The 22,516-nt window shown below is 40.0% G+C and overlaps 1 protein-coding gene across 2 annotated transcripts in view; it reads left to right on the top strand.

Annotated features, from left to right (window-relative positions):
* Window positions 1–22,516, top strand: part of TRAPPC9 (trafficking protein particle complex subunit 9) — a 257,231-nt gene that overhangs the window by 33,326 nt on the left and 201,389 nt on the right. For both annotated transcript variants that reach the window (XM_088676018.1, XM_088676019.1), the window contains exons 9-16: window positions 357–500; window positions 4,030–4,156; window positions 5,099–5,244; window positions 7,945–8,030; window positions 11,857–11,983; window positions 13,110–13,242; window positions 14,723–14,886; window positions 20,202–20,354. In XM_088676018.1, coding sequence (XP_088532144.1) covers window positions 357–500; window positions 4,030–4,156; window positions 5,099–5,244; window positions 7,945–8,030; window positions 11,857–11,983; window positions 13,110–13,242; window positions 14,723–14,886; window positions 20,202–20,354 — 1,080 coding nt within the window. The remainder of the gene's footprint in view (window positions 1–356; window positions 501–4,029; window positions 4,157–5,098; window positions 5,245–7,944; window positions 8,031–11,856; window positions 11,984–13,109; window positions 13,243–14,722; window positions 14,887–20,201; window positions 20,355–22,516) is intronic.

The following is a 22,516-nucleotide window of genomic DNA, read 5'->3' as shown; positions in this document are numbered from 1 at the left end:
AAAATGTGAAGGTTTGTGCATAGGCTTTGATATTTCCAGGGGCCCTGGGCACAGTAAAAACTGAAGGGGCCTTACACTAAGAGCAGTGTTATTGTGTAGGCATGGGATCTTGGCACTGAAGGTCTTTTTGAGAGGGCATTAAATAAGTTATACTTTATTAACTACCCTAGTCTGCAGCGTGGCTTTTTAAAAATTATATCATGGGGCAGTTGTCTTGGGAAGTAGGTCTATCATAATGCTGAGCCTTAGAGCTAGTAGCCTTGTAAAATTCGACATTGAATGAATTTCGTGATGGTATTGATTGCTTCTCACTTTCGAGATTTATTGCAGTAAACATTCCTGGTTTTGTTTTTAAGGAACTCACCGTGGCTGGGCAGCTGTACAGATGCGTTTGCTTCATGAGTTGGTGTACGCTTCAAGAAGAATGGGAAACCCAGCGCTTTCTGTCCGACATTTGTCTTTTCTCTTGCAAACCATGCTGGATTTTCTTTCTGATCAGGGTATGGTTTGTTTGTTTTTTAAAATTAAAATTACAAATATATTTTATGCAACCAATTTATATAGATGTTACTAAAGGAGAGGCTCCTTTAGACATGCTGAGTGGGATTCCTGACTTCTGTTGGTTGAGCAGCAGACTCTACTCCCCATCCCGTTTCCTTCCCTACCAAGTTATATCACAAAGAGCTTTTGAAAATCCTCTTGATCTAAAAATGGACAAATCGCAGCAGGTTTGAAACAGGTAAACAGGCATTCTTTCTGGACTGAAGTTGCTCTTTCAATACAATGTTAAGTTATCTCAAGGACTGCCTACTCCTGTAAGAAGCTCAATATGTGTTTTAAGATCTTCTGGGGAAGACCTTCTCCAAATAGTGCAATCTACAGAGGTTAGGTGGACAGGCGTTGAAGCCTGGCTTTTTTTTTTTAGTTGTGGCATGTCACCTTTTGAAAGCCCTGTCATTTAAAAATGATTTTATTGTTCCACTGACTGCTGCTTTTGGAATCTTCAGTATTTTGCTTGTGTTTTTTTTTTTAACTACTACTGGTTCAGGACCCTATCCAATATTGCATCAGTGGAGTTCTGCTTGCCCTGTGGGACTTCTGTTTCTTTTCCTCCCTCCATGCACTCTCAATATTCTCTGGAGGGTTGTCTGAAACTTTAGAGCTTATTTTTGAAGGCATAGGAGGGCTGGGGAGAGGAAGTTCCATTCCAGCTTAATTGCAGCATAGGAAAGGACCCTTAGTGTTCATTTTCCAGTTTTAATTCTCTGTAACACCCCCCCCCCCACCCCGTTTTTGTTTATTGCAACTTGTTTTGATACTTTTTTTAAAAAAAGAAAGTAGCCTTACAATGAGTCAGACCATTGATCCATCTAGCTTAGTGTTGTCTAAACTGGCAAGTAGTGGCTCTCCAGGGTTTCAGATGGAGCAAGCTTGGACCTACTTGTAGATGCCAGAGATTTAACTGAGGGCCTTCTGCATCCAAAGCGGATCCTGTGCCATTAAGCTGTGCCCCTGTGTTAAGAGTGGGCTAGTGATGTTCAATTCAGGCTTTAAATCTGGCAAGTGCAGGTGAAACCAGCACATTTTACAATCCTTGCTATGCTTTTTGAACACTGAATCAGAACATGTACTGCTGCTGGGGTATTAACAGAATGAAGACATAATTTGATGCGATTTTAGAGTATTTTTTAATTGCTGTATGCATTTCAAATAGTGAACTGGGCACTAGGAGGCAATGCATGACAGCCTTGCACCACTCATTGGCTCCTGTGGCCCTTTCCCCCCCTCCCCCAAATAAGGAGAGTATTGTTGCCATGAAAGCCTCCTGCCTTGTTTCTCGTTGGCTGTCTTCACCTCTTGGTGGCATTGCCACTGCCATGGCTTCTTGCTTAACAAAAAATAAAAATCCCAGGTCATTTTTAAAATCAGGAGTCATGGTAGTATTTAGAACACAGTCTGACAGGTATGATGGAGAAAAGGATACAGCGCCATGTCCCTGAGTGAGGGTGAGGAAGGCTTGTTCAACAGGAATCACATTTGATGCCCTGGCATCCTTGGCGTGCACCATCTTGCAGCCTCCCCTTTTAGACAGAAAAGATCAGGGAAAGGGGTGTGATTCCTATCCAGATGTTGGTATGGCCTAGACCTCCTGACTTTCAGATGGAACTACAGCTACCATTCAGCGGACTCCTGCATGCCTCCAAATGAATGTGTTTACATTGGTCTTTGTGGTTGTCATTGAAGTCCACTGTAATTTATTTATTTATTTTGAGAGAGAGTGTAATGGAGGTAGTAGGCAGCATATCACAATACATAGCAAAATAAAATAAAAATAGCTGTAATCCTGGATAAATTATGTGCTTTTGAATATTACCCTTTTGAGAAAACAATGATAACAATGCCCGACCTGAAGAATATGGAGCCGATCATTCAGCAGGGGAAACACAGCCCATAATAAGTAAGGAGGTAGTACAAGAATACTTGGCTAGTTTAGATGTATTCAAGTCTCCAGGGCCATATGAACTACATCCAAGAGTATTAAAAGAACTGGCAGAGGTGATTTCAGAACCACTGGCAATAATCTTTGGAAATTCCTGGAGAACAGGCGAAGTTCCAGCAGACTGGAGGAGGGCAAATGTTGTCCCTATTTTCAAAAAGGGGAAAAGAGAGGACCCAAACAATTACCGCCCAGTCAGCCTGACATCAATACCAGGAAAGATTCTAGAGCAGATCATTAAGCAAACGGTCTGTGAGCACCTAGAAAGGAACGCTGTGATCACTAAAAGTCAGCATGGGTTTCTGAAAAATAAGTCATGTCAGACTAATCTGATCTCATTTTTTGACAGAATTACAAGCCTGGTAGATGAAGGGAACGCTGTGGATGTAGCCTATCTTGATTTCAGCAAGGCCTTTGACAAGGTGCCCCATGATATTCTTGTAAAGAAGCTGGTAAAATGCGGGCTAGACAATGCTACCATTCAGTGGATTTGTAACTGGCTGACTGACCGAACCCAAAGGGTGCTCATCAATGGCTCCTTCTCATCCTGGAGAGTAGTGACTAGTGGGGTGCCACAGGGCCCAGTCTTATTCAACATCTTTATCAATGACTTGGATGATGGGCTTGAGGGCATCCTGATCAAGTTTGCAGATGACACCAAATTGGGAGGGGTGGCTAATACCCCAGAGGACAGGATCACACTTCAAAATGACCTTAACAGATTAGACAACTGGGCCAAAGCAAACAAGATGAATTTTAACAAGGAGAAATGTAAAGTACTACACTTGGGCAGAAAAAATGAAAGGCACAAATACAGGATGGGTGACACCTGGCTTGAGAGCAGTACATGTGAAAAGGATCTAGGAGTCTTGGTAGACCACAAACTTGACATGAGTCAGCAGTGTGATGCAGCAGCTAAAAAAGCCAATGCAATTCTGGGCTGCATCAATAGGAGTATAGTATCTAGATCAAGGGAAGTAATAGTACCACTGTATTCTGCTCTGGTCAGACCTCACCTGGAGTACTGTGTCCAGTTCTGGGCACCACAGTTCAGAAGAGGGCAACCAAAATGGTCAAAGGCCTGGAAACGATGCCTTATGAGGAACAGCTTAGGGAGCTGGGTATGTTTAGCCTGGAGAAGAGAAGGTTAAGGGGTGATATGATAGCCATGTTCAAATATATAAAAGGATGTCATATAGAGGAGGGAGAAAGGTTGTTGTCTGCTGCTCCAGAGAAGCGGGCACGGAGCAATGGATTCAAACTTCAAGAAAGAAGCTTCCACCTAAACATTAGGAAGAACTTCCTGACAGTAAGAGCTGTTCGACAGTGGAATTTGCTACCAAGGAGTGTGGTGGAGTCTCCTTCTTTGGAGGTCTTTAAGCAGAGGCTTGACAGGCATATGTCAAGAATGCTTTGATGGTGTTTCCTGCTTGGCAGGGGGTTGGACTGGATGGCCCTTGTGGTCTCTTCCAACTATATGATTCTATGATTCTATGAGACAACTTTAATGGGGAATTTTGCTTTCTTTTCAGAAAAGAAAGATGTAACACAAAGTCTAGAAAACTACACCTCAAAATGCCCTGGGACTATGGAATTAATTACACTTCCAGATGGTTTAAAGCTTCCTCCTGTGCCATTCACTAAACTTCCTATTGTAAGGTAACCATCAGTTGCAATTGAATTGCTTGGTCGTGTTGGTTTTCATGCTTTGCATTGTAGGCATCAAAATGTTTTTTGTGATCCATGAGTCAGCTGCAGTAGAATGGGACAGTTTCTGTCATTGTAACCGTCTGTCCAGTTTCTGACTTGTAACAATATTTCTTGAAGGGAGCAGCCAGTTGTGTAAGGAGTCATTGTGTTGAGGACACTCAACTTGCATTGTTGAGACTGCATCTTATCCCCTGAATATCAGAGATTTGCTTCTTCTTAATCCTACCCATATTAAGTGGTACCAAATATATGCTTAGTCGTGATGTCTCAACATCGTATCATTATTGCTGACCTATCTTGGTTTGTTTTTCTCTACCTTCATGGTTGTGTTGGCTGATGCTGCCATAGATGGTTCCATGGTGGATTGAACTGTTGCTATTATACCTATTCGTTTTGTGCTGTATAATGGATTTCCCTGAGATATGTTTGTTAATGAAGTCTCTTCCCAGAGAATGCATTGTCAATATTGGCATAGCATCAGTGTTATGGCCATGGAATGTGAAATAATTTTACCCTTCAGTAAGAATTTAAGATATATAATTTGCTTTTTATGCTACATATGGGATGTAGCATCTACATATTGAATGGAAAATAATCCTAAGCACTATTGCTGAGCACACAGTCCCTCAGAGCTCACTAAGCCTCAGACACTGAAGTTCTGAATTCAGGCTGGATGCATTGCCATATGTGTAGGTTACTGGGCTTATAGTAACCATGCTTATTTAAGGAATTGATAATCCTTTCTTCTTCTTGCAATTTGTCGTCCCCCCCCCCCACTACTCTAAGCTGATTTTACTAGAATTTCTAATACTGCCTTGTTTATATTCTCACTGCATGCTCAATTTAGGTGTCTTTGCTATGTTAAAACAACCCTTTTTGTTCATTTAACAGATCTGTCAAGCTTTTAAATCTCCCTGTTAGCCTTCGGCCGCAGAAAATAAAAAGCTTGGTGGGTCAGAACATGTCAATGAAGAGTCCCTTTATATATTCTCCAATCATTGCTCACAATCGTGGGGAGGAGCGGAGTAAAAAAATTGGTAAGAAAACAATTTCTGATATTCATTATCTTTTAAAATGCATCCTGTTTGAATATGTGATATACCACTGTTTGCTTGCTGGTTTTCATCCTGCAAATTGAATCAAGTGGTTATTTTGGATCAATACGCTATTTCCTCCTCTCGATTATAAAACTGACTAGGCAACTTGGCACAGATCGCTTGTATCCATCTTGCCTTTGTTTGCAGCTCATGATGTGTTAATCCACTTCTGCCACTTGGAAAGAAGGATACAAGCAGCTCACATCTTTATAGTATCATTGAAGATGATTGCAAGAATGCCTTTCATTCTTTTAGTGCTTATTGGAAGCGTGAGAAACAGAATACTTGCAGATTTGCTGTTACAGCTTTGCATAATCTTGCAACAAAAGTTGGGTTACGTGGGGATCAAAACTTCCTATTTTACTACAATTGCTTATGTTCATGAAACACAGGTAAATTAGTTTTAATGAACTATAGCAGCTGATACGCTGACACCCTCCCACGGAAGTAGTGTTCAAACTCTGCTTCCAGGTGTCTAAAGAAATATCCTTTCATCTTGACTTGCCATTACAGACTTATCTGCCTTATTACGCATAAAAATCCTTGAAATAAGTTGTAGGTTAATATAAATTAATTTAGGTAAATATTCTCCTTCCTTTGCTGTCTAACCACCCACACTAATTTCAGAATGTGTGTACGAAGGCACAACTGACTATATTTAGGTGAATTCATAGAGAATTAACTGTATTGGACTCTAAAATTGTCTATAAATGTTCAGACAGTGGAAATAATACATGTATTCTATAGCGTATTTCTGGAGTTCAAAACATGTTTTCTCAGTAATCCTTCCAAAACCCCTATAAGATACAGAAGTTCTATTGTCCCCATATTGCACATGTTGGGCTGCAGCACTATACTTCTTTCTATTCCACTTTTAGCAACCCCTCAAAGTGTGTTCCATAAAAGTCTTTTTAGAATGGCTTACCTAAGGCCAGTTACTGAGAATGGCAGAGGTGGTTTTCGAACCAGGATTTCCAGACCCACAACTGTTGTTAGCCCTTAGACCACACAAGCTTTCTTAATGGAAAGTCACGGTATCAGACTTGACATTTTACAAAGTGGAATATGACTTTTTCGCACACGTGACAAGTTGTGTGAAACATGCTTGCTGACAGCTTCCTGACAATTAATGGCAGCTGGGAGGAACTGAATTATAATTATGATTGTATATTAAATTTGTATACCACCCTTCATCTGAAGATCTCAGGGTGGCTCACAGTTTAAAAATAATAATAAAAGCAATAGCAAGAATGAAACAAACCAATACCCCCCCTTCCCACAAACACATTAAAAGGATATGTAACTATGATAACTGGAATACTTATGCAACTCAACTGGTTCACACTGGCCTTGGTTGGGTGGTAATGATATCCCATGATTTATCAATGCAGAGGTGAACCTTGGTTCACATGTGCCCCCTCCATTCTCCTTCTCTGGTGGGACCTCAATGAGCAGATTTGAAGCGTTTGCTTCAAATTTCAGTTAACCAAAGTTGAGCATTACATCCCATTGAGGATTGAACCGGCTCCAACATTTTATGTTCTGTTCTTTGTTATAAAATAGTTGTTTGCTTACTTTTTTTTTTTAAAAAAGAGGTCATTTCATTCCGACTAGGAGGGTCAGAGTTTCAGCCCAAGAGGTGGCTAGGGAAAGTTGAAGTAATGTATATAAGGTCAGAACCGGAAAGAGCCAGAGATGGTTGAAGGTTGAAGGTAACGAAAATAAAACAGTGTTAGGAGAGCATGGTTGGAGCCCTGTAGATGAAAGAAGCCAGGAGAAGGTTGCAAAAGGACCCAGAACTGTACCGGATATTGACTTGGTTAGGGAAACAGTTTAGTCTAGAGCCAGCTAGATGCAGTTTCCTCTGTTGTTTTTAATCTGCTATTTTTAAAATACTTTTTAAAAAAAAAGTGTTTTCAGAATCCCAGGTGAGAAGCCTGAGGAACTCCCAACTCCCATCAGCCCCAGAGTGGTGGTCAGGGATTCTGGTATTTGTAGTCCAGCAACTTCTGGAGGAGCCACAGGCTGCCCACCCCTCTGTTGCCCAAAACAAGCTGACTGAGTTGTTTGGGTTTAATTGTGTCTGACACCTGATTGCCTAGCATAGAGAGTTGGCTGATCTAAGGTTAAAGTGCAGTTTAATGGAGGCAGCTTGGACCTGTGTGAAGTTCAATTCAGTGGCAGTGGTGAAGTTGAGAGGAGCTGCTTTAGCTTGAACCTCTCTTGGTACAGGCTGCAACTACTGCTTTCATATCAAGTTCTCGCCCCCCCCTCTCCTCTGTGTATGTGTGTGTGTAGAGAGAGAAAATTTATTAAATTTTATAAAGTAAGATAGAGAATGAATCTCCCCAGTGTACAAACACAGATACACTTACTTTTGCCAGAGAACTTTCAGAAGCAAAAGTAAGCTAAAAATGCATGCTTAGCATTATCATTTTAAATGCATGTGCTATATTGCCATGTCCCCTGTGGCTATCTGGGTAGGCTTTTGGAGACAGTGTGTAGATGTCAAGTTCTGAATGTGGAACCTGGAGATACAATATCTCTGTAGCAATATATGATAACGGAAACAAAGTATGCATGTAGCTTTTTAAAACAACAACAACTCTGAAACTTGTTATGTGTTTTTTTAAAATACAGATTTTCAGTGGGTCCAGGGAGATGTTTGTGAAGTTCAGCTGATGGTGTACAATCCAATGCCTTTTGAACTCCGTGTAGAAAATATGGTATGTTTCAAAGCCTGGTTGTATTGAAACCCTGATTAGCCTTATTGATGTCAACATGTTTAAAATGAGCTGGGACAAATGGCTGAAATTGTTGGGAAGAGGACTGTGAAATGAGGGTGTGTGATCCTCTTAATATCTGCACAAGGCCTGTTTGATATGCTTTATGCTGATGAACATTTATACCAATATGTACAAACAAGGATAACACCATTGCCTTTTACTGACTAGAGATTCATTATTATTGTTATTGTTATTTCATTATACTTAATCTCAAAGCTCCTTTATAGAATAGTTCATTCTATAAACGAGGTTTGAGGTCAAGTGTAACAGTGCTCTTTTAAGCCAAGTTATGTTTCTATTGGAGTTCTTGAGGATTTGAGGCACACTAGCAGCAATAGTTGTGTTCTTCGTTGTCCATGTAACTCCCCCCCCCGAATTTCTTCTGAACTTTCAACTTGACATGCCTGTGCCCTCTAAATTTAGCCCCAGGTCTTTGTTGCTTCCTGCTTTTGCATTCTTTAAAACTCCATGGTTTCTTTTCCTAAGGGCACTGCTGGATGAATATGGAGTTGTGTTCATCATGTTTTGTGTCTGTCAAATCTTGCCCCATTCCTCATTCCTCTGTCCACACAGCAAGAATGCTAATTGAGGAAAGAGTTCTAGCCCTAGTCAGAACCATTGGAAATATGTGACAAGACACTGTGAAGGGCTGGAATTAAAGGGTTTGGTTGATAGGTGCACAAGGGCAGTCAATGTTCAGCTGAAATAGCTGTGTTTTAATTGTTGTTGTTGTTTAGTCGTGTCCGACTCTTCGTGACCCCATGGACCATAGCACGCCAGGCACTCCTGTCTTGCACTGCCTCCCGCAGTTTGGTCAAACTCATGTTCGTAGCTTCGAGAACATAGTGCACCTTAACTGATCTCATAAAATATGGACAACATCCTGGAGTCCCAAACAAACTATATCAACTTATGTGAAAATGAATGCACAAGTGAAAGTGATGTCTTAATAATCTAGTGCTTTATCAATAAATTATTTGGATTTTCAAGCATTTTGTTATGCAGAAGAAGTAAACTTTGTTTTTGAATGATCATACTTAAATAATAAAAGGGGGGATTAAAAAAACCCCTAAATTGGGCCAAGGTTTCATCTACTAAGTACAGCATCTAGATTCCAGCAGTAGCCACCCATTTGTTTCTGGGAAATCACAAGCAAATCGCTGTCAAAGGAAACTATCTTAGTCCATTGCACTGCAGCTCTTAAGACCCCCTCGCTCTCAGGGGCTCAAAACAGAGCCTTGCCGGGGAGGGGGAAGCCACTTTTTGTGCCCGCCAAACGACTATGTCCCCAAAACGCTTGATTTGTGTTTTTTTCGGGGGTCTGCTGCGCTGGAGTGGTTCCCCCACCTTTGACGTGCCGAGGTCTGCAAACCTCCAGCTATGGTGGCCGGCGCTCAACTGGAAGTCCTAAATGGATTCTTCCTGCATAACTTTATAAATTTCTGATTCCTCCTCCCCCCACCCCAAATACATCACCCCACCCCAGATACTAAACCAAATTTCAAAATAATATATATATCTATATCTTATGTTGTTGTTGTTTGGTCATTTAGTCATGTCCGACTCTTCGTGACCCCATGGACCAAAGCACGCCAGGCACTCCTGTCTTCCACTGCCTCCCGCAGTTTCGTCAGACTCATGTTGGTAGCCTCGAGAACACTGTCCAACCATCTCGTCCTCTGTCGTCCCCTTCTCCTTGTGCCCTCAATCTTTCCCAACATCAGGGTCTTTTCCAGGGAGTCTTCTCTTCTCATGAGGCGGCCATAGTATTGGAGCCTCAGCTTCACGATCTGTCCTTCCAGTGAGCACTCAGGGCTGATTTCCTTCAGAATGGATAGGTTTGATCTTCTAGCAGTCCATGGGATTCCCAAGTCTCCTCCAGCACCATAATTCAAAAGCATCAATTCTTCGGCGATCAGCCTTCTTTATGGTCCAGCTCTAACTGCATATATATGTGCAAAGGCATCACCCAGTACATACCACAGCATAGTGTTCCTCTCTCTTAGGAATGAGGCTAAAGCTCATGTTCTAAAAGACTTTTGGCTTTGAGTTTGAATAAGATTTTAGTGATATGCAATACCTCTTTTTTTGGGGGGGGTTATTTTGTTACTTAAAAAAATCAATCTTCATTGCAAAGCCTTGGTCGTTGTGGGACATAAATGTTCAAAAACATGTTTCAGGTTTGCTGCCTTCAGCCTGCATAACTCTTTCATACAACAGTGAAGGCCTCTGTCCTCTGTTAGGGATTTGCCTCAATGCTCTTTGTCACATTGGAAGTAGATGACAGAGTTCTACAGTTTTGATTCATGTTAATGCACCCAAATAGCCTGCAATCTGTGTTGAGTAAAATAGCTATTGGCTGTTGCCATTTGTTGAGCTGAATAATACTGTGTCTCCTCAGACACTCTGCAGTTAATTCAGCTAACTGCCGTGTCAGTTGAGATCACATTAGAATGATTCTTTGACCCACTTGCTCGTGAATCTAACCAAACAAATGTCCTTTGCTCCAGCAGATGGTGGTATATTATTCTGACCAGTGGGACTTTTTCAATTCACAGAGACAATTCACTGGTAATATGTCCCAAGAAGAAAGGAAAGACAATTATGTTGGCTTTTTCTTTTGGTTAGGAGCTGGAACTTGGCTATTTCAGTTGTCAGACATTTAACTTACATAATATTATGTAATGCTTATTTATTTCGGGGTTGCTTTGCAAGGAAATCTCGATTACAGTTAGATTTACCCTTGTGGTATTGCATATATGAGGCCTATGTGATTACTGTGTACAGTTGCTAATCTCAATGCAAAACTGACAGTAATGTTAAGAGCCAATGGCTCAGACTACGGGGTCTATCATATACCCTTTCACTAAGCTGCAGATTACAATTCTTTAATTTAATGATTCTGATAGAGTTGGAGGGGACACAGAATTAGAAATATTTCACACATAATATAGTTTGTTTTGGTTCTACAAATGTACTTAAGACAATGTACAATAAAATAATAAAATTGCAATATTAAATGCAGCAGATGAAATATAATAATAAGCAGTTTGAGCATTACAGTAAACACAGCGCTAAAAGTCAAGCACCAAAAACCTTTGCAAGCTGTTTTAATATTTATGAACATCAGTTTCCAATAGTGTATTGGATCAGATGCATGGTGTGAGGGACAAGGGGTATCGCGAAGCCCCTCCCCTCCTGAGTTCCAGCCCAGCCCTGAGCGAGGCTGAAAAGAGGGAAAGCTCCAGCTCAAGTGGGGAAACAGGAAGTGGTGTCCAAGGCTCTGGCAGGGTAGAAGAGCCATCGTCCCAGGTGGGGAAGGAAGGGGGGCAGACCCGTCCCCCCAACTCCGGAATTGCGCAGAAAACGTCGGGGGAAGAGGATGGGTCTCCCCAAATTGTTATGCTGGCGCAAGATGCGCCAAAAGCCACTTGGAGGTTCTGATTCAAGCTGAGCAGATGTGTCTTTGTAAATAGCACTGCCATTAGCACTGTAAATACTCAGCACCAATAAAAGATAAAATGCAGAGCTGTGTAGAGTCGTTACTCTGAAGTAGCCCACTCCGGCCACCGTGACACATGGCTTGCATAATTTAAGGCCCCATTTTCAATGCAGACACATTTTATTTAAAATCATTTATATCCCGCTATTTCTTCCTTGGGAGAGTGGCAAAAACAGCATTCATATTCTTATTGATGCCGGTTGAATAGACTTCTTATGTGTGTTTGTTATACAGTATACTGTATATGCTTTCCACCTCCTCCAGGGCCTTCTGACAAGTGGAGTGGAGTTTGAATCCCTCCCTGCAGCTCTATCTTTACCAGCAGAATCCGGCCTCTATCCAGTAACACTTGTTGGTGTCCCACAGTCTGCAGGCCAGATCACTATCAATGGTAAAAACTGTTGTTGCTTTTATATCCCATTCATGCTTCAGAAGTTGTCTGTTTTCTAAATGGCAAGCCAGTTCTATTCCCCTGCCCTTTTTTGTGGAAGTGAGTGATCCCTTTTGCTTACTGTGATTCTGCCCAGCCACACAGGAAATAGAAGCAGTCTATCTCACTGTGTCTACTTATTACCCTGTTGTTAAAACTGCATATAGTTGCTGCCGTTTGAGATAAAGGGTGGGCTACAAATTTAATAAACAAAGTCTAGATTGTATCAATTGATTCTAAGAAGAAAATATTGAGCTAACCTAATTGCCTACTAACTGTACATAGAAATGAGAAAACAAGAGGCTTATCTTTAAATTGCTTTTAATTAATGTGCTTTCCATTAAATGGATCAGGAGTCTGGTATCAAAAAGAATCTCTCTATTGTAGCTGAACATCTCAGAGGCAAATAGTGTTTGTTGGATCATAGATTACTGTATAGGGGAGAAAAGGGGCAGCAGAGATCCTGGGGTAGTCCAAGGTAAATCCTAAAACAGTTCGCCTAAAACACAATTTGGCAATTTGGCAAAATTCTCTTGTTTCTAGTAGGGATATTTGTGGAATTTGGTTTTTTTTAGAAATAAGTGTTTTTAGAAGAGTGCATTTTTGTAAGGAAAATATGTAATAATTTAAATACTTATTTTTAAAGAAATTGTAGCTTAATGCAAAAATGGGAAGTAACTGATTTATGAGTGAAAACATGCAAGAGTGAAATGAATAGGAAATGGACGGATACATATTCTTGAGACTTTGGCTCACAGTGTGAATACTAAACAGGATTAAAATTTCCTGGCCTCTGTATTTGCCTTAGCCCCCATCCTATTTCCATGACAACTCCCCCCCCCACCAATGTTACTTATGTTTTGAGGATTATTGGCTCCTAGACATTTCCTAAATAGCTCTTTCATAGATAATTGCTAACTATATCATAATTGGCTAGTAATGAGGGCCCAAATGAGTTACTGGTACCAAGGTCACTAAACTTTTCAATATTTTCCATATATATTAAGTTTCTGTCATCTTCAACTACAGTGGGGTTTCCATCTATGACTTGACAATAAACTCCTGATTCAGTCTCTGTTGATGGCAGGTTATCACACTTCAGTTTTTGGGGTCTTCAGTGACTGTCTTCTGGATAAGTTACCAGGAATAAAGACCAATGGTTGCACAGTGGAAGTCATTCCAGCTTTACCTAGATTGCAAATTGGTACTTCATTACCGAGGTAAGAAACCTGAGTGATCATTTTCAAGTTGTTCGGAACTAGGGGAATTGTCCACTCTCCAAAGAACCATATAACATTATATTGTGTTCCCATTCAAATTTATGTGTTTGTATTAGTGAAAACATCAAGCATTTTATTTTACTGTTGGGGTCAGCAAGTAAGGACAGAAATTTATCCTGAAAGATATTAGCTTGAGGATTACTATTTTATCAACCACAAGGACAACAGTGGCTTCAGTGTTACCTTTCTATAGCTTGCACTGCAAGGAGAATTAACTCACCAATTCCCAATCTACATTCTTCTTTAGATTCTTCTTTGAGAGCCAAAGTAGAATTCTCCACAATGACCATTATCAACTGTGCATTAGCATATGCAGTCAATATCTTTATATAAAAAAATTCCTTCCAGCAGCACCTTAAAGACCAACTAAGTTTATTATTTTGGTATGAGCTTTCGTGTGCCAACTTTGCTGCCACATACACCCGGACAACACCATTACTGGCCCCAACAACATCCAACATACCATCTCAGGACTATTTAATTGCTCATCCTCTAACATTGTGTATGCCATCAAATGCCAACAGTGCCCTTCAGCTCTCTATATTGGACAAACAGGCCAAACCCTACGCCAAAGGATAAATAGACATAAATCTGACATCAGGAATTACAAGACAGAGAAACCAGTAGGAGAACACTTCAATCTCCCAGGACATTCTATACAAGATCTCAAAGTAGCTGTCTTACTACAAATGAATTTCAGAAATAGACTGGAAAGAGAAGTTGCTGAATTGCCATGGAGAGACCTGGTTTGAACAGAGACATTGGATTCTTATCTCATTATACATGATAAAGCGATCTTCAGCCATCTCACCCCTTACTTTTTCATGCAATACCATTTGCAGTCGTTTACAGTCAATCACCCATTTCCACCACCCTTCTGAGTGATACCCCTCCCCACCCTTTCGCTATATATAAGCGTCTGGGGACTTCTACTTCAGTGTATCTGAAGAAGTGTGTATGCACACAAAAGCTCATACCAAAATAATAAACTTAGTTGGTCTTTAAGGTGCTGCTGGAAGGAATTTTATAATTTTGTTTTGACTACATCAGACCAACACGGCTACCTATCTGTAACTAATATCTTTATATGTCACATGTAAAGGAGAGGAATAAATAAGCTGTGCCAGCATAGTGTAATAGCCAGTATCGGACCAGGATTGGGAAAATCTGGGTTCAGATTTCAGCTCAGCCGAGATATGCACTGGATGGCCTTGCTCCTCAACTCTAATATATCTTTACAGGGTTGTTGTGGGGATAAAATGTGACTGGGGAAAAGGAGGTATACTGCCCCAGGCTCCTTGGGGAAAGGGCAGGACAAATAATAATAATAAATAAAATCGTAAAGGTAGATAATGTAATTTTCATATGTTTATCAATGTTGCATGTGTTTTTCACTTGTATTTTCATGCCATTCTTGAAGGTCTGCTCACACACTACAGCCTTCCTCAGGAGATGAAATAGCCACCAATGTGTCTGTCCAGCTCTACAATGGAGAGACGCAGCAACTCACCATTAAGTTGGAAAATATTGGAACAGAGCCTTTGGAGAAGCTGGAGGTCACATCAAAAATGATCAACACGAAAGGTATTTGGCATTATTATTGATGTCTAAAAGTTTCTGAGTGCAGCACAGCGATGCCCACTGGTGGCTGCTCCTCCTCCTCCTCCTCCTCCTCCTCCTCCTCCTCCTCCTCCTCCTCCTCCTCCTCCTCCTCCTCCTCCTCCTCCTCCTTGTATACCATCCTTCATATGAAGATTTCAGGGCGGTTTCCGGCATAAAATAAAAAAAACAAAAAACACAAAGCCCATAATAAAAACAAGAACAAATACCAAACAAACGAATAACAACTCCCCTCCCGCAAAAAACATTTAAAAGGACGTAGAATGTTATTCAGTCAAAAGCCTCGTTGAAAAGGAGTGTACATGATGGAAGAAAGCTGGGATTTAAATAAATAAATGACAGGCTAGGCGCTGTTGGACCTACAACTAACTTCATCAAAGATACCTGCATACAGTACACAATGAAAAAAGGGATGAGGAGGAAATTGGCAATAAAATTCTGGTGATGGCTCTTCATAAGTTATGTGATAAACATATATTTTGAGAAAGGCAGTTATGATTGATGAAGGGATTGGAGGGATTGTATTGTATATGGTTCCTCCCCAAGACTTAGGTGAGAATCCCCACCTCTCCAAGTGTGCTGCTTGATACCCAGAGCATCTTGGGCATCTATATAATATGCGGCTCTCTCTGGTGGCAGGAGCAACACCTTTTACTTTATCAAAGAATAAACCTAAAATTGTTTTGCTGGATTTAGTTTTTGCATTGTACCAACAAGGATTTTGGAAAGGAACAATCTTTGAAGGTATTTTTTAATTAATGCTGATGTCCTTCTAATTACAGATGAATATCAAAAAATAAAACTGCCCAAGATAAACAATAATAGTTGTTAACAATTTTTTGATATAGGGTTTAAAGTGCATCAGATTTAAAAAGGGAAGTATTTTCTGTAAGCCCAAAATCTTATTTAATTAAATATTGCAGATTATTACATGATGCTTTGTGTCAAGCAGACATCAAGGGGGTTTTCATAAAAGTGCACATTGGTAATAACAAAAGCAATAAAATATAATACAGTTAAAACATATATAATTCATAACGATTCCATTACATTTATCAATGTCTCAACCGTACAAAGAAGACTGGCAGAACGAAAATGGAAAAGCCACCTCCCTAGGGCCCACGTTGTGTAGGGGTTTTTATTTTAAAAAATCCTTCCAGTAGCACCTTAGAGACCAACTAAGTTTGTCATTGGTATGAGCTTTCATGTGCATGCAGTCTTCTTCAGATACACATACGTGCATGCACACGAAAGCTCATACCAATGACAAACGTAGTTGGTCTCTAAGGTGCTACTGGAAGAAATTTTTTAATTTGTTTCAACTATGGCAGACCATCACGGCTACCTACCTGTAACTAGGGATTTTTATGTTAGTGTTAACACCTTTAATTGGACTTGATAGCATACAGGCAGCTAATGCAGATTTTGCAAGATAGGTGTTTTATGATAATGCACCAAAGTAAAAGGTTAAAAAAAGCATTCCTCACTGTTTAGAAATGACCACACTACTATAAAGCTTCTAAACTCTGTTTCCATGACTATTTCTTTCTTCTAATTTTTTAAATTTTTGTTTTCCATGACTATTTCTATCAAAAAACAGTTTGTTGAGTGTATGCATTCCTCACTGACTTCTTACAAGCTCTCTTTAAGCTGCAGTCTTTTAACACACTACTAGGGAAGAAAGCTTCACTGAGAAGTATTTTAAAAATCACCGGAGATGCACATACACATTTGAATGTTTGAATAGCCACCAAATTATGATTCTTCTATAAGATATGCAAAAAATTAAGAGGCATATGAACTGAGGATGTAGTCCACCAAACGTGTACATAATTTCCTCTGGAAATCACATTGGCCCAGTTTGCATGATTAGTTCCTTGCTCAGTAAGCCAGGATAGGCAGAAGCTCTGTGCAGGTGCCTTGGCAGCTGCTTCATCCCTCCCTTGGTGTGAGGGCCTGAATGAGCCAGGATTCAGCTCCTGAACAGAGCATCAGATTATATATGATCCAAAAAAACCTGCTCAATAGTTTACAAACAGGCCAGAATATTAAGATAACTTTAAACCATGGCATACGATGCTAGGTTTTGATCATATGATTTTGGCTATTGAGCTGCATGGGCATTACATACCTTCCTGACAATGGATTAATAAGCAGTAAAATATTTTCACAGTTGATGTACCTCTTGGGCTTGCTGATCGGAAGGTCGGCACTTCGAATCCCTGTGATGGGGTGAGCTCTTGTTGCTCTGTCTCAGATGCTGCCAGCCTACGGTAGCAGTTCAAAAGTACGCCAGTGCAAGTAGATAAATAGGTACTGCTGCAACGGGAAGCAGGGTGGATTTGATTTAAATCAATCTGATTTAAATCACGATTTAAATCATGATTTAAATCACTAGTCAGTAAGGCTTGATTTAAATCATAGTTTTCTACATATAGACTAATTCTTGCTGGTATAACTTTAATATGCAAGTAGATGAAGATTTTTAGAATAACAACTTTTCATATTAGTTTTTTATCCCCAGTTTAATGGGTTATTCATATTTGGACAACTTTACTGTTGTACTTAGGAAGGAGAAAAATAATCATTACCTTAATAATAATTTAAATAGATTTATTCAACTGAAACAATAACATTACAGCATATGTTATTTGCTTAAACAAACATCCATGTTTGTTAACTAATTTGGCTAAACAAAAACAAAATATATATATTTTAAGAAACTTAGACTGTCAGCCCAGCCTACACATGAAAAACTTAAATACTGTCCACTCCAAACAATCAGAAAAATATTGTTTCTATGCTATTCACTGAACTTCTTGAAACTTAGCACTGAAGGGGTTGATTCTGTATTCATAGGTTTATAGAACAATAGGATTAAGGTCTTTTTCTCATCTCTGTTCATGTTATAACATTTTTGCTGTGAAGAAGAGGCATGTGATCTCTGTTGAGTCAAATTCAGTTTTGAGAACTGCAAAAGTAAACCAAGCATCTGTGATAATATCTTGTAGGCAGAGAAACTGCCCAATAATCTTACAAAAACCTCTAGAAGAGCATGACATTGTGAATGGATTAATGGAATTTATTTACCCCAAAAATTAAACATATACAACCTTATTCTACATAATTAAAAAACTAATCTTTATTTCATGATGGAATAACCTTTGGATGGTAATATATTTTCCTCAAAAAGCATTTTATTTAAAAAAATCCAATTTAAATCAAAAAAATCGATTTAAATAAAAAAAAATCCGATTTAAATAAAAAAAATCCGATTTTTTTGATTTTTTTTAAAAAATCATTGATTTTTATCCACCCTGACGGGAAGGTAAATGGCATTTCCGTGCACTCTGGCACTCGTCACAGTCCTCCATGCGCCAGTAGCGGTTTAGTCATGCTGGCCACATGACCCAGAAAATCTGTCTGTGGACAAACGCCGGCTCCCTCAGCCTGAAAGCGAGATGAGCACCAACCCCATAGTCGCCTTTGACTGGACTTAACCGTCCAGGGGTCCTTTACTTTTTGACCTTTACTTATTATGTTAAGGGGAGAAAATTAAAACAATTCTGAGCCTGCCCTAGTTAGTAATGAACGAAGCCCCACTGAAACCAGTAGAAAAAAGTTAACACTAAGTGCAATTGCTCCCAGTTGCAAACTTATCCATGTCATCTTGAAATAAGTTCCATTAACTTCAGGGGGACTTGATAAGTAAGGAAGTCACAGGTGAGCTTTGCTTGAAGACGACCAATATTTGCAACTTATTTAAACATTGGTCAGTGGAGCTGAAGATACTACGGTATGCCACCTTGATAGAAAGCACTTGAAATTGGCTACTAAAAATAAGATGTCAGAAAGTGGCCATTCTTTTCATGTGCTTGCATCTAAAATGAACTTTTACTGGAATGGGGGGGGAAAATATATTTGTTATTGTGTTTCTGATAATAAAGGCAATAGTTGGCAGTACTGTTGTAATGAATAATGCATCTCCGGCTGACTCCTACAGGAAAAATAGTTAACTGTGCAAGTTTTAGATTAAAAATATGTATTTTAATAATTTAGTTACTTCGAAGCACTCGGCCAAACAGTGATCTGAGCAAGTGCAACAATGTTTTGGGCCTTTAAAAATATAACTCTTTGCATAAGCCTGCAAACTCTGGTGATCTCTCAGCAATGATACATGCTGCAAATATTTAGAATCTACTTTTGTGCTCTCATCATAAAAATAAATGATTGAAATAAATTAATAGGCATAGCCTTTTAATCTAGCTAGTGTAAATCTATTTCTGTCATTCTCAAAATCGAATACTGCTGCCCTGGGCCTTTTCGGGAGGAAGGGGAGGATATAAATTGAATCAATAATAATTAATCTATCCCAGTAACTACCCACTGACTGGCGGGACGTCTTTGGGAGAAGAAGAGAAAGGAGTAAACACTACACAAATCTGGAGTGGATTCCCCAAGGCAGTTGGATGGCACCTTGTATGTCTCCTTCCGGTAACCATTGCAGCCAAACGTATCCCTCTGCTTTCCTTTGCACCGCACCAGTGAGGCCGAGAGAAGGGTCTTGTCGTCTGGGCCACCCAATATTGTATTTCTATGTCCAAGCTTGTGCCCCAGAGAGATTGCTTTGATGCTGCTAACCCAGCAAAAAGACTGAGTTACCAGTCTCCACAGCCATAGCAGGTGCTGAGATTCTCTGGTGGTTTGATTTCACCCCCGGAGGTGGACTTCATTGTCTCTCAAGGCAGGCAGATGCCAACAAAACCCCAGCAATTACCCTTGCCACCCGTATGCCACTTCTCTTGCCCTGTTTTCTTGTGTTCAGAGCACGCAGTTATACATTGACCTTTTTCTAATTTTGTGTCTCCCCCACCCCATATTGCACTTAACAGGTAGTAAATAACCTGACATTCAGTGGGAGTTATTTTCTAGGCATTCTGCTCCCTCCATACCCTGCAAACCTGGCTGCTTTCTAATAGATCAGCTCCAAATATAATTGAGCATTGAGAATTCTGGGCCTTGTTGTTGGGGAGGCCCAGCCAGATGAGCGGGGTATAAATAATAAATTGTTGTTGTTGTTGTTGTTGTTGTTGTTGTTGTTACTAGTCACTTTTTCCATAAAAGTGGACAGAAATCATTTTTTAAAAAGAAAGAAAAAGAAAATTCTGCATATTCAGGAGGAGCCATACTGAACACTGGGTATTTTATAGTTTGACCCAGTGTACTTATTGTGTTTGTCTACACATAACTTATGTATGTTGTTGTTATTATTTTTATAGGAAAGCTGTTTGGTGACTTCCTGAGCTGGAATCTGGAAGACACGCTCTCTCAGTTTCCTCTGAAACCAGGACACATTGCTACATTTATTGTGTACATTAAAGTGAAGCTTGACTTCTCCTGCCAGGAAAACCTCCTGCAAGACCTTAATGATGGTGAGTTTTGGATTCTTTTTTTGGTATGCAGTGGGGGGTTTTGGTAGGTATTTTGGCTTGGTTAGTGATATTTCAAAGCTGTAGGGTATGACATCTCTTACGTTGCAACTTTAATGGCAAATATCACCCTGGCTGAATGGAACCAGCAGCTGATCTAGTTGACTCTAGTTGATGTCTTTAAAATCACTCCAAAGCTGTGTTTGGATAGAGGCAAAGCTCACCAAGCTTTCCCATTAGCGCTTATATATAATCTTACCATATACCTTCGTGCAGTGGTAATTGAGAATCACCATGTGGTCAGATCTGGCAAGCTGGATATGTAATCTGAATAGTGTTTTTAATTAAAGTATGGCCTTGGGTAACATATTTGTGATCTAGGACAGAGTAATACCAAGAATAATAAGAACATGATATTTTCATAATATCATACATGATAATTTAATCAACTTTACAGTTGAATTACTCAAGTCAAATAAATTCACCCGTATCCTTTCTTGGTGCATAGCGGAAAGTTGATAGTGAGTGTTTTCCCCTACTGCTTTTAAACATTATGGGTTCAATCCATTCTATTGCAAGCCCAGAACTTGTGTGTACAAGTGTGTCTTTCCCCACCTCTTGGTTCAACCCCTTGTTGGAATTGGGAAAGAGACCATCCATATGGCGATCCATCCATTTCCCAGAAATCTTTAAAGCCACACTGATGGTAAGTTGAGAAGCTATTCTTACTCAACAGCAGGGGTTGGAACGTGGTTTTTTCCAGCCCATGGGCTATATTCCCCTTCTGACAACTTTGCGAGGGGTGGGCACAACAGTGGTAGAAACAGGCAAAAAAGTTGGGAGCAACAGATGTAACTCTTGCTGTTGTACAGTACAGTAGACTAAATTGCAGTCATGTGAAGTCAGAGGCTCGTACACATGCACACCCCTCTTTCCATATTCCATCCAGGCAAGCAAAAGGCATTCTCACCATTGGTCTGGTCATGTTGTGCGGATGCCTGATGATCATCTTCCAAAGCAACTACTCTTTTCCAAACTTAAAAATGGAAAGCGTAATGCTGGTGGTCAACAAAAGAGGTTTAAAGACTCTCTCAAGGCAAATCTTTAAAAAAGTGTAGTATAAACACTGACAACAGGGAAACAGTGACCTGCGAGCGCTCCAGGTGGAGAACAGCCTTTACCAAAGGTGTCGTGGGTTTTGAAGACACTCGAACTCAGGACGCAAGGGAGAAACATGCTAAGAGGAAGGCACGCTTGGCGAATCCACACTGTGATCAACTCCCGCCCAGAAACCAATGTCCCCACTGTGGAAGGATGTGTGGATCCAGAATTAGCCTCCACAGTCACTTTCGGACTCATTGTTAAAACCGTGTTTATGGAGGACAATCTTACTTTGCTACGAGTGATCGCAGAAGAAGAAGAAGAAGAAGAAGAAGAAGAAGAAGAAGAAGAAGAAGAAGAAGAAGAAGAAGAAGAAGAAGATGTGTGCATGTAACTGAATTAGGGGATGGTGTGGCATAGGGTAGCTGAGGAGTGTGGCCTAATGAGAAGTCCAGGAGTCAGACAGAAAGGTCTGGAGGGCTGTGTTTAGCTCCCATCCTGATGTCCCCCCCCACTCCCCCATGCAACAGCATGCTTGTGCATCTCAGTAAGATAAGGAAGCATAGGGGCAAAGCAGAAACCTAGTTTTTCAACATTCCCCTGTGTGTAATTGAAAAGTTGTATTGCACAGAATCTCATAAAAGTAACATTTTAAATAATGCAATAGATGTGCTGTGTACATAACTTATTTAGAAGTTACAGTAATGAGTTTTGTCGGTGCCCACAAATTCATTCTGACAAAAATAACTTTGAAATTTATTAAGACCTAATGGTAAAGGTCTACTGACTCTAAATTTTAATTAACTCTTGCAGTATTGAATACATAATATTCATTTTATCTATTATTTAATGTTAAGCAAGTATTATTAAAGAGATTTTGTTAGGCTTTGTTCCAGCGAATGTTTGCTGAAAATATTAATAAGCAGTTTGGATGAAGGCATGTTGCCTTCGTTGATATCAGGTTGTCAGAGGATGCAGGATGGCATAGTGACATTAATAGGGGCACCACAAAGACTTGCACTTGCTTTGCTTGTGGTAGCTGTATAATGAAAGACGCAAAGGGC

Source organism: Zootoca vivipara, chromosome 8, assembly GCF_965207765.1.
Source record: "Zootoca vivipara chromosome 8, rZooViv2.hap1.1, whole genome shotgun sequence".
Lineage (NCBI taxonomy): Eukaryota > Metazoa > Chordata > Lepidosauria > Squamata > Lacertidae > Zootoca > Zootoca vivipara.
This window is presented reverse-complemented; position numbering and strand designations above follow the sequence as displayed.